Genomic DNA, 19,309 nt, shown 5'->3' with positions numbered 1-19,309 from the left:
AAAGGGTTGCTTGTTTGATTCCCAGTCAGGGCACATGCCTGGGTTGTGGGCCAGGTCCCCATTTGGGGACCTGTGTGAGAGGCAACTGATAGATATTTAAGAAAAAGAAAAAAAAAAAAAGAAAACAAAAATCAACACCACAGTGCAAAACTGAAGGATATAAACAAGCAATTCAGAGAAAAAATAGATTTCAAACATTTGGAAAGATCCCTAACTTCATTCATAATTAACTGCAAGTTAAAATAATAATAGAAAAAATTTAACCTTAGATTGACAAAATCACCTTTGATAAAGAGGTGAGGAACAGACAACTTATTGGTAAAAACTTTCAGGAGACATTTAGTATTATTTACCAGATTTTAAAACTGAACATATCCTCTGACCGAGCAGTTCCATATAAACCTTTATTTTTTTAAAAAAGTAAATATATCAGTATAGATGGTTATTACTCCAGAAGATAGGAAATATGTTTACCCATAAGCAACCAATTAAAATACCTTCATACAATTGCATGTATATATCTATAAAAAAGAATGTTATGTGTTCATTGATTATTAATAACATGTGTGTTGAATGCTTAATTATGGGCCAGGAACTGTTCTAGGCACTGAGGATATAGTAAACAAAACCACAAGAATCTCTACCCTTATGGAGCTCCCATTGCAATGAAGAGAGACAGATAACAGCAGAAAAGTGTGACTACAATGCTTATTAGTGTTATAAAGAATAGAGTGGATGTTGGGATTATATCCTAAGAGTCCTGAAACACCAATTCAAAAGAACCTATGTACCCCAATGCTCATAGCAGCACAATTGACAATAGCCAAGTGCTGGAAGCAACCTTGGAAGCAACTGAAGGTGCCCATCAGTAAATGAGTGGATCAAAAAACTATGGTACATTTACACAATGGAATACTATGTAATAGAAAGAAAGAAGGAGCCCTACCCTTTGCAACAGTGTGAATGGAACTGGAGAGCATTATGCTAAGTGAAATAAGCCAGGCACTGAGGGACAAATACCATCTGATCTCACCTTTAACTGGAACATAATCAACAAAAGAAAAAAGCAAACAAAATATAACCAGAGACATAGAAATTAAGAACAATGTAACAGTCATCAGAGGGGGCAATGAGGGAAGGGTTTTCAGGAACTACTTACTATCAAGGACACATGGACAAAACCAAGGGGGAGGAAGGAAGCGAGGGAGGGAGGTGGGTTTGGCTGGGGTTGGGGGGGGGGATGCAGACGACTGTGATTGAACAATAAAATAATAAAAAGAATACAGTGGAACATACATTTAAAATAATAATAAAAAAGAATACAGTGGAGACATACATATACAGTATATTTGGCTATGCACAGAAAATCTCTGGCAGTTAATAAAAGGAGAGGATTGCCTTTGAGGAGGAGTGCCGGAGGTCGGAGGTCGGGACTCAAGTAAAAAGGTTTGGGTTTTGTTTATCTGCTACATATGTGTATTGCTTAGAATGGGGTTGGAGCCAAGGTGAAGAACACCAGCACAAGTCTTTTAAAGATTGCTGGTAAACCCACTAGCCCACCTAGCTAGCCTCAGAGACTCAACTGCTTCCCTAGTAGTGAGTGTCCGAGTAGCAGAGGTTCTCGCAGCGGAAGCCAGGCAGGTGGGCTTGAGACTGGAACCAGGGGCTAGGGAGGGGGATGGAGAAATGAGCTCCGACAAACAACGCAATGTGTGAAAAGCTCTCCAAGGGACAAAGCGCAAACCAAAGAATAAAGGCTGACGTAACGGGGTATGGCGGAGAGGGAAACTACGCGCTGTGACAAGGAGTTCAGCAGGCCGGGAAGAGCCACGTTTCACTTTTCTTACTGGGTTGCCGGGCCAACCATGGCGTTCTGCGCCTGAGCCAAAAGACAGTGTTTTTGCCAGCGTGGCCACGCGGGGGCGCTGTCAGGGTCGGATCGCTTTCCCGGGGCCCGCACAAGCCAGGATGCTCACCTCTTCCGAGTCGGGAACTCAGAAGATGATCACTTCCCGTGACGGCGTTGCGTCACTTCCTTTCAAACTCGGCGTTTAGGTGGTGTGGTCCACCACGCGCATTCAACATGCGTATAGAGAAGTGTTATTTCTGTTCCGGGCCTATATACCCCGGCCACGGCATGATGTTCGTCCGCAACGATTGCAAGGTGAGGCGGCCAAGGCCAACGCGCACACCAGTGCACACCCGCGGGGCTGAGGCCTAGCCCGCTCGGCGTTGCTCTGCGCCTGCGGCGTTGGGCCAGGGTACCCGCGTTCATCCCAAGAGAGGGAGGCTGTGCGAGGAGTTCCGGATTTGATCTCCCACTTGGGGAGTTTCTTCTCGAGGGCGTCCGGAACGGAGCTGGTCATCAGGCTTCCCTGGGGCGAGGTTTGGCTGCGACACGGTTCGAAAGTGGGCCCAGCCAGCCCCCACGGGGCATCGGGGTCAGCTAGGGCAGTGTGGCCACTTTAATACGCGGGCCAAGTTCTTCAAATCAGAAAACTTTATTGTACGCATGCCAAGTCAGGCGTCGTTGCTAAGGTCCGTAGCTTAGAGGTCAATGACTTGGGACTGTCCATTGTGTGTAGAGGTTGTTGGAAATGTTGCCTGTGGCTTAATAGTAGACTTGTGTTACGAAGTTATGGGAAGTGAATTGGGGAGAGTCGTAAATGGAAAGTCCCAGAAAGGAGATGACATTGATCCTGGATTTTGAATTTTGCATGAGAAAGTGAGGAGAAGGCATTCTAAGTGGAAGGAGAGTGAACAGTTTGAGCAAAGCCACGGAACGAAGCAGTCACATTTCTCTATTATGGGTGGTGATAGAGGCTTGAGGTAGGGCAATAAATACAGGTATAAGACTATATGCAAAAAGATTAGTCTATAAAACATAAGATATACACGTACAGATACACCGTAAGGCCTGGTTGTGAAGATTTTGTGAATGATACATGAATCTTCCTTCTCATATCAGAATGAATCTCATTCCTCTGCTTTCTTTAACATTCTTTCTTGGAATTTGACCTCTCTTACATTTGCTTCTGAATCACTGAGAACTTGTTAAAAAAATACAGATTTCTGGTTTCCACCAGATCCATTGAATTGGAAAATCACCCCTGGGTGGTGATTTTGGCATGGTAAAGAATTACAGTTCCTACTTTATTTTCTTATATCTCTATTATAGATGGAAGATACTGAACTCATTAAATTAGGAGCAAGGGACCTTGCTGAATAGTGAGGGGCCAAAGCTTTGAAGTTTGGGAACTTCAAAGAACATGTAGAAGATTTTGAAAACCTGCTTTCAGGAATGTGATAAAAATTTTATAAAATGAATCATTTCCAGGTTGGAGTCAAATTTGCGGTGGTCAATGTGGCTTTGTAGCTGATCTGGTCATGATTTTATATTTGATGCGTGTCAACTGGGTGTTGAGATGGATACAAACGACAGATTGTGGGAGATACCTAGAGTTGGGTGTTGATCTGGCAAACATATTGGAGGTTCAAGTTGAAGAGGAAGTCTTAGGGTGCTGGCAAGGATGGGGAAGCCGAGTGGATCCAGAAAAAAAATGGGGGAGTAAGAAGTGGAGGCCCTGAAGCACTAATGAAGAAAGAAAAGACAGGCACATGTCAGAAATATTGTAGGTCTGGTTTGGGACGATCACAATAAAGTGAGTTGTAATGCTTTTGCTGGTAGAGGGTCTTCTTTCCATTTGTAAAACATGCAACACCTGCGAAGTGCAGTAAACTGAAGTATGCCTTTGTCTCCACGAATCCCAATCTCTATCTCCTTACCTCCTGGTCTGAATTTTGCACTTGATAGGGTAATACTGTTTGTACCTAACAGTGAGCCCAATGAGAGAGAGTTCCTGATTACCTCATCATTTTGCTCTCTGAATTAATGTCACTGCCATCTGCTAGAAATATAAGGGTCATGTTTGACTTCTTCACCTTATCTAGGCCTATTAAGGACTATTCATTTTGCCTTTGCAAAGGATAGTGGCGTCTTTGCTTTCTGTTTTCCTGCCCTGGTGTCAGATTAGGCACTTTTCACTTTTCTAGCCTCCTAACTAGTCTTTTTGCCTTTATGCTCTTAGCTTTTGAGACCATCTGTCATAGAGACTTACCCTCTTTCACTTCTCAGATAGCTTCTTAAAGGTAGACTTAGTGTAATGTTCCATATTTTTACATAGTTTGCAAACAGGAAAAGTACATGCAACCTTAATGAGTGCTTAATAAATGTTTGTTGAATTAGTGGAATTAGAGGGGGTTGGAGGACTTTGAATGAGGTGTGAATAGATAAATCGTTTGCACGTTCAAGACTGAGGATGGTGCTAGAGGACTAGGTTAAAAGGGAAACTTTAGCCTGTGAAGCTTTGCCTTACACATAATCCATCTCCCACCTACCCCACTGTAGATTTAAGCACTGTATTGTATTTCCATATTACTTTATACATGATTATTGTATGTAGCTTTATCCCATTCTTTATATTGTAGTCCCATCGCAATCTCTCTTATTTGGAAAGTGAGACTTGACCACACTTAGGTTGCTAGCCTAAGTTCTGAGGATAGGGATTTATGTTTTAGGTATCTGTCCCTAGCACCTAGTGCAACATCAGGCCCATAGTAGATGCGCTTTTTTTTGCTAATTGAATCCCCTTCCCATCTCCAGTGACTCCAGGCATTTCAGATATTTCATTGTGATTTTCAGGTAAAGTGTTAGGTATGGACTTCAAGTAGACTTCCTTGTATAACTGTAAGCTGTTGATTCTTTTTGGAAATGAGGAGACCCAGGAAACGTTCAAATCTGTCATTAGCTGTATTTTGGAAATGGGGATTTGTCTAGGAGTTATCTAGTAGGTATTAAACATAGGAGGCTCTTACTTAAAAAGATTACTAGTACTTTGGGCTAAAAATACTAAAAGAATTTTACTGATAATAATTTCATAGTTACTCCAGGAAACTATAGTGGTGCTTGTATTTTCCAGTTACTTTGAAATTAATTCAAGAACGTAGATATACTTTCATTCAAGTCTTTCAGAAAATGGCTCTTAGGTGGTATGGGCCTAGATCAGATTAACCTAGCATTGACCACTTCTAAGTATGTCCTAGTGTGTATGAGGACTTGCTTGAAAAACCCCTTAGAACAAGGTATATGTAAAATGAAAAGTATTTTGGCTTGTGATACATACATAGGCTTACTTAGCTTGAAATGTTTATACCTCATTTTGACCTATTTTTAAAAATGGGTCACATCTTCTAGGTGTGATGATTCAACTCAAAAAACTATTTTTTCTCTTCAGATTTTATTTAGTAACACACAAATTGTAATATGTTCGAAGACATTACAGAGTAACAAAATAATGCATTTTAGACATAACAATGAGTCCCAATAAGCTATTTCAGGAGCACATTGAAGTGTCATTGAGGCATCATTCAATTGTAAGTGCTGTTGAAAGATCATATCATTTGGGATGAAGGTGGAGAATTAAGGTAATGACGAATCTTCCTAGTAGATGTATGACTACTTTAGAAACAAATCTATAGCCAGTTTTAGTTGCCTTTTTGAAATTATTTTGTGCAAAGATGGAAAGAACCAAAGGAGATTTCAGAATGGTGGTTTGAAGCTTTTAACCCCAATGAGGCACATAGAAAGTGAATTTTGAGAATTATTCTGATATGGGAAGTGATTTAAATGAATGACTTTCCTTAAAATTACTCTTGGTTCCAGATTATTATAAGGTTTTACTGTTCTATGAAAATGGTAGTTTTTAACCATAATTTCAGGGCTTTCAGCTTTTAGTTATGATGATGCTTGGAGAGTCAAAATGTAGTTCAGTTTCATTTTAATCTGATGTGTCCAAACACATCTAGATGGTCTTGTAAGTAGAAGCAATTGTGAGTGAGAAACACTGTCGTTTTTTAGACTTCATGGCATATTTTGTCTGGCTAAGGGTGACATCCTATGATAGAAAAAATTTTAATATTGACTTCTCACTATTTTAACTTTTCTCATAGGTGTTCAGGTTCTGTAAATCCAAATGCCATAAAAACTTTAAAAAGAAGCGCAATCCTCGTAAGGTCAGGTGGACTAAAGCCTTCCGTAAAGCAGCTGGTAAAGAGCTTACAGTGGTGAGTATAGTTTTTTTTTTAAGATTTTAAAAAAGACTTTTTTATTTCTTCATTTTTCGAAGGGAAGGGAAAAGAGAGGGATAGAAGCATCACTGTGTGGTTGCCTCTCACGTGTCCTCTACTGGGGACCTAGCCCGAAACCCAGGCATGTGCCCTGACTGGGAATTGAACCTGCGACCCTCTGATTTGCAGGCCCATGCTCAATCCACTGAGCCATGGCAGCCAGGACAATGAATATTGTTTTTACAGTTTAAAATTTTCAGGGTTTTCTTTGGGGGTGGTGGTGGTTATGTGATTTAGTTAACTATAACATGATTGATGAGTGACTTACTTGTATTTGGTTATTGCAATAATTCTCACATGATCCTAAAACCCATAAATCTGTAGAATTCTGAAAAGGAAAAGAATTTCTAATCCAGTTTATGGAAGTGATTTTCCTTATTCTCAAAAAAGCTATTTTTATTTCTTGCAAAGAAAGGGGGAAATCGTTTAAATGGTTTGGGGTGAAGTTGGAAATTGCTTCTTGGGGATTTTGAGAGGGAGTTAAGAGATTAATTAAAGGGTTTCTGAATAGTAGTGAGGGCTTGGTTGAGATTTGTAATAGACTCATTTATCAGTTTATAGATTTCCTTAGGAGGACTGAGTCTGAGAGCAGAGAAACTAGTAGTACTGGTGTGAGGAGGAACAGTGGGGCTGAGGGGTTTCACGTGTGAGCCCCTGGCGTCATACTGCTGTTCCTGAGTGGTGGGCAGGATCTGGGGAAGCCGATGCACATTCAACCCCTGCAAAGGGCCGAGTGGGGCGCTGCTGCACAGGCTGCCCTCTGGGGAGGAGGGTCTTTATTAAACTGTCCCCTCCCTCCCTGACTTCCTCTTCCCTCAAACCCAGGACTTCTTTCCTGCCTCTCTGCTCCTTAAGGGCAGTATCTAAGTAGTTGCCATGAAGCCATATCCTTTTCTGGCTTCTTTAACACCAGAGATTTTCAATGAATGTAATGAATATGTTTTGACACGATGCAAGGCCAAATTACAATTACTGTTACAAAAATAAATTTCAGTGTGGACAAGAAGAAACATGCACCTCAGGTGTAGGTGGCAGCTCTGTGAGTGAAGATGCTAGTCACAGTCATTTGCGGGTGACCTTGTCATTGTTGATGTTGCTGTGATGTAAATAGAGTCATGTGGATGTATAATAGAGGAAATAGCTAGATATAGGATGAGTTTTTTTCCATGTGCCTGTGTTAGGTATATTTGAAGATCAAGAAATACCTGTCGTTTTTCTAAGAAACCTGTAGCTTTCCAAAATTGTTTTGTATGTTTTATGATAAATAGGATTAATGGTCAAAATACCAACTACATGCAGAAGGGGCCTGAAGAATTTCACGGCAAAGCTTATGCCATGTAGAGTAGCACTACACTGAGTTGAAGATGTGTAGTTTCACACCTTTATGCTATAACACAAAGGTGTATAGGTCTTGAAATATATAAGCATGATAGGTATTTAGGGTTGAACCATTGAAATTCTCAATGTATGGCTGTTTTTTGATCTGTGAAAAGTGGTAATTTCATATGGTTCAGCCTGATACAAAATTTTCTGGCTGTGAGTCTTATCGAGAACTGGGAAGTTAGGGAAACTTTTTCAATTTGTTTTATTATCCCCCTGATTGTTATATGCCTCTTAGGAGGGAAGGAGGGTGCTGAGTTGTCACCCCCCCCCCCCCCCAATCCGGTTCCGTTTGAGAAGCACTGGGACATAGACAAGGGCGGTCTGGGGCACCGTGGTGGGGACGAAGAAAAGGTTTGAGAACTTGTGTTGCTGGATCACCCTGAGGGAACCCTGACGTGTGTTCATAGTTTGAAACACTTGGGATGCTTGTGAAAAGGAGAATAAATTTTAAGAAATGTGTCTTTCATACCTGCGTAAAAACCACGTTTTCACCCCCTTACAGGATAATTCATTTGAATTTGAAAAACGTAGAAATGAACCCGTCAAATACCAGCGAGAGCTGTGGAGTAAAACAAGTAAGTGAAAAGGGATGCCAGGCACTTTCAGGAGAGATGGGTTTGGGATGTTGTCGCAACTTCAATGTCCTTTTGTTGTTTAAATACTACATTTCTTCTCTTTTTATTGGCTAGCTTTTGTTCTGTTATCCTCATTTTAATGGTTCTGTTGTGTTTGTGTCTTCTATATAAACTGCCTGAAATCCCTTCCAGAAGTGGCTGATGTGTCCACTATAAATATAATGTAATTATTAAATTTAATATTATTTGAAGTGCCCATACATATAAAACATCCAAATATCTGAAAAGAATAGAGATGGAGAATACTTTTTTGGGTGAGCATGGCACAGTTAAAATACACACGAAACCTAAAATACTTACAAGTTATAGATAATTTGATTTAGAGATATAAGCAATGTATTCTGTATACCTTATAAAATTTAGTGCTTTGGTAAAATAAAAAAGTACATCACTTTAGATAATTACAGATTTTCTGTCAGAATTGGTAAGTGTTTAACTTAGGTAAAAATGAAGGCATAGGTTACTGGAATTAAAAGCAATAATATCTTGTTCTTTGTTTTTTTCGGAAGTAGGCAGAGACTGACAATAAGCCCACATGTACTAAAATTTAGTTTCTTAAACCAGTGTGTAGATTCCGCTGTGTCTCTCTGTGCACGCGTGTTTGAGTTTGAGGGTCCCAGCCCTGCCTTTCTTTCCCCTGTGGAGTCTTTAGCCAGTTCAGTCTCAGGTCGAGGGTGATGTAATGTGTGAACTAGAAGTCCCTGTTGCTCAGAATCCCACAGACTTTATTGGTCGGTAGTAGACCACAGACAGGGCATCCCTTACAATGTTCTCCTCCGTCACAGGACTTCAGGAGAGGACCTGAGAAATCGTGGGTGGGCCTTTGTGATGGCATTTGGTGCCCTCTAAGTTTTCATCTTCCTGAAGTGTGGAGAAATCAAAGTCCAGGTCTAGAATTGCCTGTTCCACATAGCACTAAATAATCTGCCCCTTGGTGTGTTTTTTTCTTTCTTTAAAAATTTTTTTAAATTTTTAAAAAATATTAAAAAAAATTTTTGTTTTGTAATTAGAGGGAGAGTTGTTCTGAAAAGCATTTGGTTTTATTGGGTTTTATTTGGTAAGGAAGTAACACTTATTCAAACTCAGGATTTCTAAAGAGATTTATAATTTCATAGGATTCTTTTTACTTATTGTTTGATCTGAAAGAGAGAGAGAGAGAGAGATTGATTTGTTGTTTTACGTATTTATGCATTCATTGGTTGCTTCTCGTGTGTGCCCTGACTGGGGACTGAACCCGTAACCTTGGCTTATCTGGATGATGCTCCGACCAACTGAGCTACCTAACCAGGGCCAGGATTCTTTTTTTTATTGTGATATAATTGCCATATAACATATATTAGTTTCATGTGTACAAACATAGCGATTTGATATTTGTATGTATTGAGAAATGATCACAACAGCACGTCTAGTTAACATCCATCACCTCACATAGTTAAAAATTTTCCATAGGATTCTTAAATTGATTCCAAAAGGCACTCTTGTCAAGGACATTATTGGAAGATCTTAAAGCATTTCTGGACCCCAGAGAGTTTTTTTTTCTTTTTGGCCTTTGTTCTCTCTGTTACTACTTGAAGATAGTAGCTCCAGATCACCCTGGCATGCCTTATTTAGTGGTTATTCAGCTTGATGTTGAAACTGGGGCACGTACCTTATTTTAGTCACGTGTGGATATGCAGTTGCTATGACCCTCCATGCTGGTTTCATGTTGTTTCCATTGATTGTGGGAAATACTGTGGTGTTCTATAAGACTTCGTGCACTTGAACAGTGAGCACTAACTGCCACACAAAGATGAAGAGGGCGCACACAGTCCCTGCCCTCCCAGTGCATTTTAATGAGTACGCCTCCTTCACTGCTTCTGTTGGATGGTAATTGGCTCATGTACGATCACAGTCTCATGCCCTTGCCCCACTTGTTGATATGGCTGCACGTCCTGTAGGAAGCAGTGCTCTATTGAGGTTTTTTTTTCCCTGCACACATTATATTGTCTTTTCCTGTTGGGGTCCTAAAGATAGATTTTCCAAAGATTTCCTGGGTAGACAGTATGAGTCTTTTGGAACATAAAGCTAGTTCCTGCTGGCTTACACAATTAATAGTTGTTAGTAGTGTTCCAGGAAAACATTATTTCTTCTAAAAGATTTCTTGATTCTCTACATTCCCTATTTCAGTATCATCTTCTCTATAAACTAGTTTGTTAACAATAGTTTTATATTTATTGCGTACATTATAAAATTGCGTGAAGGTGTGGACTTGGCAGCCTTTGTTAAGATGCTGATGTCAGCAGAAATAGCAGCAGCAGAGCTTTGAAAGCAGTGGTAGTAGGAACAATGATTTCTGTTTGATTCATGTCTCTCTGTACTGCAGATCCATTTTTAATATCTATTAGATGCTTCTTACATTTAAAATTTTTTGGTCTTCTGGAATATCCAGAAATGCAGTGTCTTATTCTTGGAAAGGGTGTACCTTCCACTTATGTGTTTATTTCCCTTTTGAGTAACTTCAAGGTGTGGAAGTGCTTCTGAGTACTAGAACTTGCCTTTATCATTTTTGCTGAAAGGTAGACAAAGAGGAAAAAAATAACATATCAAGTATACAGGATTGGGCAGAAGTAGGTTTACAGTTGTAAGTATGCAAAACATTTTATTCTTGTATTATTATTTATTAATTATTGCATTTTCCATACAAACAACTGTAAACCTACTTTTGCCCCACCCTGTATTATTAATTCTAAGCCACATCATGCACAGATTTAGAATTAATATTGTCTTATAGTTATTCATATAAACATCATCTTAATTTAGGGACACCATGGGGTCTTTTGGGGAATCTTACTAAAATTCAGATTCTGATACAGTATGTCTCAGTGGGGCTTAAGATTGTGCATTTCTAACAAACTTCCAGGTGGTGTCGGTGTTGCTGGTCCCCAGCCTGCACTTAAACAAGTTTTTATTTTGACATAATTTCAGACTGAATAGAAAAGCGGCAAGAATAGAATACTCTTACATAGATATCCTTACTCTTACTCTAGGTATCCTACATCTAGATTTCCTGAATGTTAACATTTTATTAAATTTACCCTTTCTCCTCTCTCTCTCCCTTTCCTTCCTTTTATAATTTTTTTCTGAACTGTTCAAGTTGCATACATAATGATCCTCTTCCCTAAAGAGCTTAATATGTATTTCCTAAAAATAGAACATTCTCTCATATAACTGCAGTGCAGTTGTTCGAATCAAGAAATTAGCACTGATAGAGTAGTGTCATCTTAGACATTTTTAGATTTCTCTAATTGTCCCAGTATCTTTTATTGCAAAAGTTGTTAGAATAGTATGTGTCACACACCTCTTTAGTCTCTTTCAGTTTGGTACAGTTCTTGACTTTTCATATTTCATGATATTTGACCATTTTGAAGAATATGGGCCAGGTGTTTGTTTTAAAATTCAGATGATATACATTTGGCAGGAACACCATCGATATGACGTTGAGTTTATCACTGTCCTGTCAGGAGGCACCTGCTGTTCGTTAGTTCTATTACTGGCAATGCTGCATAATCTTTGGTTAAGAGGGTATCTGCAGGTTTCTACACTGTAGAGTTAGTGTTTTGCTTCTTGCAACTGGTAACTATGTTGTGGGGAGATACTTTTAGACTGTGAATGTCCTGCTATTCTTCAGCTCCACAGACTGCACTTTCAGAAGCTAGGTTGGGAGTACACTGTATGGTAGCGACCAGCCACAGGGTCTGCTGAGCAGTTCAGATGTGGCTAGTCAGAGTCAAAATGTGCTGTAAATGTGAAACACTCGTGGTTTTTGAAGATTTGGTATGAAAAAGAAGCATAAAAGGTCTCAGTAACAATTTTTTATATTGATTACATATTGAAATGACAGTATTCTGGGTATGTTGGTGAAACAAAATATATCATCAAATTTAATTTTGACCTGTTCCTTTTTACATTTTTAATGTGGCAGCTAGAAATTTAAAATTATGTATGTGGTGTGTCTTATATTGGACAGTGCTGATGCAGATACTAGAGCATAGTTGGACTCAGCTCCTGTACACACTTTCCAAAATAGGTGACTCTTAATGGCCGAGAATATGGGAGATTGGTTGACTGGTTATTTTACCAGTATTCATACTGTGCCGTATCCCAGGCACTTGAAGAAAAAGTGGTCTTTCTGACCAGGAAGGTGCTATTACTTAGGGAGATGACAAATTCAGAATGGGATTAGTTGCTGTTAATCTGAGTTCTCTGTAGAATAAAATTTGAAAAGCACTGGATTGCTTTAACATAGTGAGAGAAATGATACTTGTGAAAGTGAGAAAGTTCATAGTGATGGCAACAAAGGGTACATACCTTCTTCAGCTGTTTTAGGAGGGATTTTTTTCAATGAGTTTTTCATTTAATTGGTTTCTAAATTAGAATAAAGAAATGATTTTAAGAGCTCTTGCTTGAGTGTGAATAATTTGCCAACTCTTACGAATTTTTTTGTAGTTGATGCAATGAAGAGAGTCGAAGAGATCAAACAGAAACGGCAAGCTAAATTCATAATGAACAGGTATGGAAAACGTGTTGAATAACTCTTGGAAAAATAATTACTAGCACACATTTAGAGGCATTTGGTTTTATTTCACTTCTTACTTTCATGTAACTTCAAACTTACAAAAATTGGCAAGCATAGTATAAAGAACTCTTATATATTCTATTAGCATTTTGTCACATTTACTTTAAGCCTTGTTGCTGTGGTCATCTGTTACGGAAAAGAAGCATGTGTCAACAGCGTTTTAGCTTTCAAAGATTGTTAAAAGGGGCCTAAATGTTTGAGAACAAGTCTCAGTGTTTTTTTGTTGTTGTCGCTGAATGTCTTAAGAATTTGTGCTCTTATAATTACTGAATGATTTAAAAAATTGGGTAAGAAAGACTGCTCTCTGTCTGAGCAGGAAAGATCTAGGCACTAAAGAGATTTACACTACGTGTGTATGATAGACAGTGATCTCTGACAGTTAATGTCAGATTCATTCCTTCATTCAGTTTCATTCCTTCATTCACTCAGCAAGTGTACATCGAACCCCCATCTCGTTTCCAATCAGCACTAGGGATACATTGAACAAAAAAGTTTGTAGTGTCAGAATCCTGTTTAAGCTAATTAGGAACTAGAAAATAACTGAGTTCCCACTCTTCATCCGTATGGCTTATTTAATTAATACATTTTGTTTTTAAAAATTATGGATTAATGTGTAAAGTTGTAGTAATTGAAATTTTGGCATTAATGTTTTTACCCCAGGTTGAAGAAAAGTAAAGAACTACAGAAAGCTCAGGACATCAGAGAAGTCAAGCAGAACATCCACCTCATCCGGGCCCCTGCTGCAGGTAGGTGGTGCCCTGCGCACTGGCTCTCCGCTTTCGGGAGAGAGGCGGAATATCCAGATTTTTGTGGTCTGTATAATTGGGTGTCAGCCAGCCTTTTAAGGGTATTTTTTTAAAGTAAATGTTATCTCAGTACATTTATGATATAACTTGGTTAAAAAATATAATTTATTCAGTATATTAGTTCCAGTCAACTTTTTATGTATGCTATTTCTTTTCTGTCCTTCATAAAATCCTATTTTCTATATGGTATCTCCCCAAGTTAATCAAAATGAGCTGACGAATAATTTCATAGATAATTTTGTCTCATACCTGTTTTTATTAAAGGATAGCGTTTTGTATTAGTAGTTCCCAGATGTTGGTCAGTATGGGAACTGCTCAAGGAACTTGGCTGAGGTTGGAAATACAGAGGCTGAGGCCCTTTGAGTCGAGCCTCAGGCCTTTAAGTAGTTCTCCAGGCAAGTCTGATACGTACGTTTGAGAACTACAGTTTTGTATTAGAACCTTGTCTTTGTGCTTATGGAACTTACCGATAGTCACTCATTTGGGCAGTTGTGTGCGTAGTTTCTTTTGTGAGGTGTGAGAAAACCAGTCTTTTACTCAGCTGGCACCAAGTACAGTCTGTTACACAATTTACTCATGCAGACTTCTTAAAGAGAGAAATTTTGGTGAGATTTAGTTGAAGATTTGATTCCTGAATGATTCCGAGCCTAAACCTTAATAAAGGTTAAATTCTGTAAGCACATGTTGAATGGATTTGTGTTAAGTCCTACCTTGGTTGTTTTTGTACCAAATTTTATTAAAATAGAATCCTAGAGTATTTGTTTCACGTATAGATGATACAGACTGACACCCAGAAAACAACAAGAGTGAATCATTGTTACCTAAGTTTTTGGGGAACCTCAGAGGTTGGTGATACAGTGTTTAGAGCAGGGACCATAGATCCATGAGGTCCGGGGTTCAAATTTTATCCCTTTGATTTACTGGACTTACCAGCTGAGTGACCTTTGGCAAGGTCATCTGTCTCTGTGCCTCAGCTGTTCTTCCCCACCCCCCAAAGAGTGACACTATTTATTTATTTATTTTTAAAGATTTTATTTTTTTATTTTTAGAGAGGGGAGGGAGGGGGGGAGAGAGAGAGAGAGCGAGCGAGAGCGCGCGCTATGCCAACCAGGGCTTCAGCTATTCTTATCACTACAATGCAAGTGGTTATGAGAGTGAAATGAATACATGTAGGTAGAATGCTTACCTAATGTATGGCATAAGACCTGTATAAGTGTATTTACTATTCCTAAACATCTTAGAAATGGCAAGTGTTATTTTAAAACTTCCAGTTTCCTTTATAAAGTGTTGATATGTTCTGTAGGGTCACATTGAATTGATAAAGTTTTTGATTTCTTTTGTTAAAGGCAAAGAAAAGCAGCTGGAAGACAAAATGGTACAGAAACTACAAGAGGATGTGGACATGGAAGTTCTTCATGATGGTTAAACCATTTCTGTGAATGCACTGAGAAGTCTTCTTTAGAGGCTTAGACATTCTAAGTTCCTCATTTATTTTTTACCAAAGGTGACTCAAATGAAAAGCTGATTAAAATTACATCTCTTCTACATTGCTGTCTGCAGAACATCAGATAATAAGGATGCTGGATTGCTTCTCACTGGTAAACCTTCACTCTTAGATTTACTTATGTAAATCATGAAAATTCTGTAAACACAAAGTGCATTGTGGACATAAAATGATCATGTCATTTGGATAATGACACCATTTATGTAATAACTAGTGACAAAAATTCATGGCTGGTGATATATAAAATAAAATTTTCTTTGCAGTAAAAATATTCCCTTTACTAACATTATAGAAGGAGGGGTACATTTAAGGAACTAATGAACGGTATGATAATTAGCCCCAAGTACTAATAGCTTTTGTTTTGATTTCAGTATTTCCTGTCTTGGTTTATCAACATTTTAGAAGAACATAGTGGCCTCATATACTGAAGCCTAATTCTCTCAGATATTTTCACCTGTGAGGATAGGCAGTCGTAGATGTTGGGGTGAAAGCTGAATGGTCGTTTCTGAAATGGCACTTTGCTCTCTTATTTCCACTTTGGAGAATATTTTAACTGGAGATTCCTGGAGATTTCCAGCTCAACAATGATTTAGAAGCAGAGGAATCTAGAGCTTTTTAAAATTTTTGTGTGATTTTCTTTTAAAAAGCTAATTGTTTTGGGGAAAATTGAATTTGGGTAGAATGTCTGTATATTATTTGCACATAAAATCATTTCTGTAGTGAGTGTCTACATACTTATTTAAAGGTACTAAAGATAAAGTATCGATTACTTGGAGGAAAATAACTTCACCCACATGTGCTACTGAAAAATATATACTTAATGCTTCATGTTTCTGTATTACATTATTTATGAGTATGTGAAAAATATTAAGTAACTCAGTTTTTATATTTTTTAGGACAATTTAGAATAAGTTTCAAATTCTTAGGGTTATATAATTATATAGACTGACTAAATTTTTACTTCAGTATTAGTAATAAAGTGCACTGATCACTGATCAAGTGTTAAAAGACTTGATTTCCAGTGTGGTTTTGCCTTTGTGTTCATACTTGTAAATGTAGCTCATTTGTAAACAATATTACTGATGTAACAATATACACACATGTATATATACATATATACACAATCAAAGACATTTGTAAAATTACTTAAAGTTTTCTCTCCATACTGTATTCATGTTTGTTTTAATATAAATGTATTCAAAATTACATACTGTTAGGAAACAAGTTTCCACCATGCTACTTAGGGAGCAACTTGCTAGTGCCTTAAGACCATTTATTTTGGGGAAACTGAGCTAAAACAAAGAGCTGACACTACATCTCATGCTTAACATCCAGACAATTGCCTTAACTGTCAGGATGGATTTCATAGTAATTTGAGAGCCCAGTCTCATAAAGTTTCTGTATTCGACTGCCACAGTTTTATCCTCTGTAGCTGTCTAAGCTTGGATCACTGAGATGAGTTGTCCGTTTAAGATGGTCCCTGGGTGTTGACATGGTACCATGCATTTAGGCTACTAACTGTGCCTGGGTAGTTAGCATAACACAAAAGCATAAAATTGTCCAGACATCCATCACACAGATCTTTTATACGGCACACCTTGGAGATAGTGCAGGTTCGGTTTCAGACCACCGCAGTAAAGTGAGTCGTAATCTTTTTGCTGGTGAAGGATCTTGCCTTCAGTTGATAAAAAATGCAACATCATCTTCCGGCCAAGATGGAGGCGTACGTAGACACACTGTGCCTCCTCACACAACCAAAATAAGGACCACAACAATTTAGAAACAAAATAACAACCAGAACTGACAGAAAATTGAACTGTATGGAAGTTGGACAACCAAGGAGTTAAAATAGACACATTCATCCAGACAGGTAGGAAGGGCGGAGGGTGGAGAGTGGAGTCAGGCAGCTGGGCAGAGAAGGGTTGTGGCATAAAAAGCAATGGCACTGGGCGTGTAAGGCATCCCAGACACACAAGACCACAGTGGGCGGACCCTGGGCACGCAGGTGGTGGCTGGCAGACCCCTGGTGCAGGATGGCAACAGGCAGACCCAGCGAGGTGGTGATTGTGAAGCAAGGCACTGCATAAGGCACAAGGTGGCTGGTGAACCAGGTGGTCCCACATTCACGCGCAGATAAACCAGGAGAAACTGGGAGCGAGACAGACTGAGCAACCCAGGGTCCCAGTGCGGGGAAATAGAGCCTCGGGTCACTGATTGAAAACACCTGTGGGAGTTGAGGTGCAGGGAGAGAATCCCAGCCTCACAGGAGAGTTCATTGGAGAGACCCATGGGGGCCCACCCACATGGATATGAGCATTAGAAAGGCCCAGTTTGCTTGGGGGAAGTGGTGGAAGGGACTGAAATCAGACAGAGAGCAGAGCGGGTGCCATTGTTCCCTCTCGGGCCCCGCCCCCACATACAGCATCACAACCCTGCAACTGGGTTGCCCCGCCCTAATGAAAACCTAAGGCTCTGCCCCTCATACATAACAGGCGTGACACGACAAAAAAAAAAAATGGCCCAAACAAAAGAACAGATAAAAGCTCCACAGCAAATACAACTAAGTGACTAAGAGATAGCCAACCTGTCAGATGCACAGTTCAAAGCACTGGTGATCAGGATGCTCACAGAATTGGTTGAATTTGGTCACAAATTAGATGAAAAAATGAAGTCAATGGTAAGTGAAATGAAGGAAGATGCACAGGGAACCAATAGTGATGGGAAGAAAACTGGGACTCAAATCAATGGAGTAGACCAGAAGGAAGAAAAACAACCAAACAGAAAAGAATGAAGAAACAAGAAAAAAAAAAATGAGAGGCTTAGGAACCTCCAGGACATCTTTATAAACATTCCAACATCCGAATTATAGGGGTACCAGAAGGGGAAGAGGTAGAGCAACAGATTGAAAACCTATTTGAACAAATAATAAAGGAGAACTTCACCATTCTGGCAAAGGAAATGGACTTCCAGGAAGTCCAGAAAGCTCAGAGTCCCAAAGAAGTTGGACCCAAGGAGGAACACACCAAGGCACATCATAATTACATTACCCGAGATAAAAATGAAAGAATTCTGGAAGCAGCAGGAGATAAGGGGACAGTAACCTACAAAGGAGTTCCCATCAGACTGTCAGCTGATTTCTCAAAAGAGACCTTGCAGGCAAGAAGGGGCTGGAAAGAAGTATTCCAAGTCATGAAAGGCAAGGACCTACATCCAAGATTACTCTATCCAGCAAAGCTTTCATTTAGCATGGAAGGGCAGATAAAGTGCTTCTCAGATAAGGTCAAAAGGAGTTCATCATCACCAAGCCCTTATTATAGGAAATGTTAAAGGGACTTATCCAAGAAAAAGAAGATAAAAAATGTACAGTAAAATGACGGCAAACTCACAATTATTAACCACACCTAAAACGAAAACTAAGCAGACAACTAGAAGAGGAATAAAACCACAGAAATGGAGATGACATGGAGGGTTACCAACAGGGGAGTGGGAGGAGGAGAGAGGGGGAAAAGGTACAGAGAATAAGTAGCATAGATGGTAGGTAGAAAATAGGGGGAGGGCAAGAATAGTATGAGAAATGTAGAAGCTAAAGAATTTAAGACACATGGACATGAACTAAAGGGGAATGTGGGTGGGAGAAGGTGTGGAGGGGAATGAAGGGGGGGAAATGGGACAACTGTAATAGCATAATTAAAATATATTTTAAAAATGCAACATTGAAGTATGGTAAAGCAAAGCACAATAAAATGAGGTATGCCTGTAGTCTCTTAATTGCTTAAGAGCAATGTAGAGCTAGAAACCATAGAAAAGAATATACATATCTTACAAAACCTTGTAAGAGTACAGAAAAAATTCTCACGTTAAAAAGAAACCTCTCTAAAATAGGAAACCTTAAGATGTTTATCCTGTGGAAGGGAATTTAAGAAGGACTGGCTATTTTACAGTATGTCATGAAGCAGACAGCATTATTCTTACCTTACAGATGGAAAAGTGTAGGTCTAGGTAATACCTCTTTTCACACATCTAGCAGGTGGAGGAGACCAGGATTTCTGTCCATACAAGTCTGTGTTCAGACTTGCTCTGCATGTGTGTAGAAGGGATTTATCCAGAACCTCACAGAGTCAGCCTTCATAAATCCAGGTGTTTGCTGTAAGAGATCACTATGTAAGTTACTTTTGTGACA

At 39.2% G+C, this 19,309-nt stretch overlaps 1 protein-coding gene across 1 annotated transcript; it reads left to right on the top strand.

Annotated features, from left to right (window-relative positions):
- The first annotated feature begins 2,009 nt into the window (after positions 1-2,009).
- Positions 2,010-16,150, top strand: RSL24D1 (ribosomal L24 domain containing 1). Its single transcript, XM_028506888.2, has 6 exons — positions 2,010-2,164; positions 6,010-6,123; positions 8,072-8,144; positions 12,690-12,753; positions 13,480-13,565; positions 14,972-16,150. The coding sequence occupies exons 1-6, from the start codon at positions 2,084-2,086 to the stop codon at positions 15,049-15,051; spliced, it is 498 nt and encodes a 165-aa protein (XP_028362689.1). The 5' UTR covers positions 2,010-2,083; the 3' UTR covers positions 15,052-16,150.
- The last annotated feature ends 3,159 nt before the right edge of the window (positions 16,151-19,309 follow it).

The sequence above is a fragment of the Phyllostomus discolor genome, chromosome 1 (assembly GCF_004126475.2).
Source record: "Phyllostomus discolor isolate MPI-MPIP mPhyDis1 chromosome 1, mPhyDis1.pri.v3, whole genome shotgun sequence".
NCBI classification, from domain to species: Eukaryota; Metazoa; Chordata; class Mammalia; order Chiroptera; family Phyllostomidae; genus Phyllostomus; species Phyllostomus discolor.
The sequence above is the reverse complement of the archived record's forward strand: the minus strand, read 5'-3'. Positions and strand labels throughout refer to the sequence as shown.

Excerpts from the sequence above, each read along its gene's own strand:
- RSL24D1 (XM_028506888.2), top strand. The coding sequence starts at position 2,084 with ATGCGTATAGAGAAGTGTTATTTCTGTTCCGGGCCTATATACCCCGGC. Across the intron at positions 6,124-8,071 it reads CTGGTAAAGAGCTTACAGTG|GATAATTCATTTGAATTTGA; the intron begins GTGAGTATAGTT and ends ACCCCCTTACAG. Across the intron at positions 12,754-13,479 it reads GCTAAATTCATAATGAACAG|GTTGAAGAAAAGTAAAGAAC; the intron begins GTATGGAAAACG and ends TTTTTACCCCAG.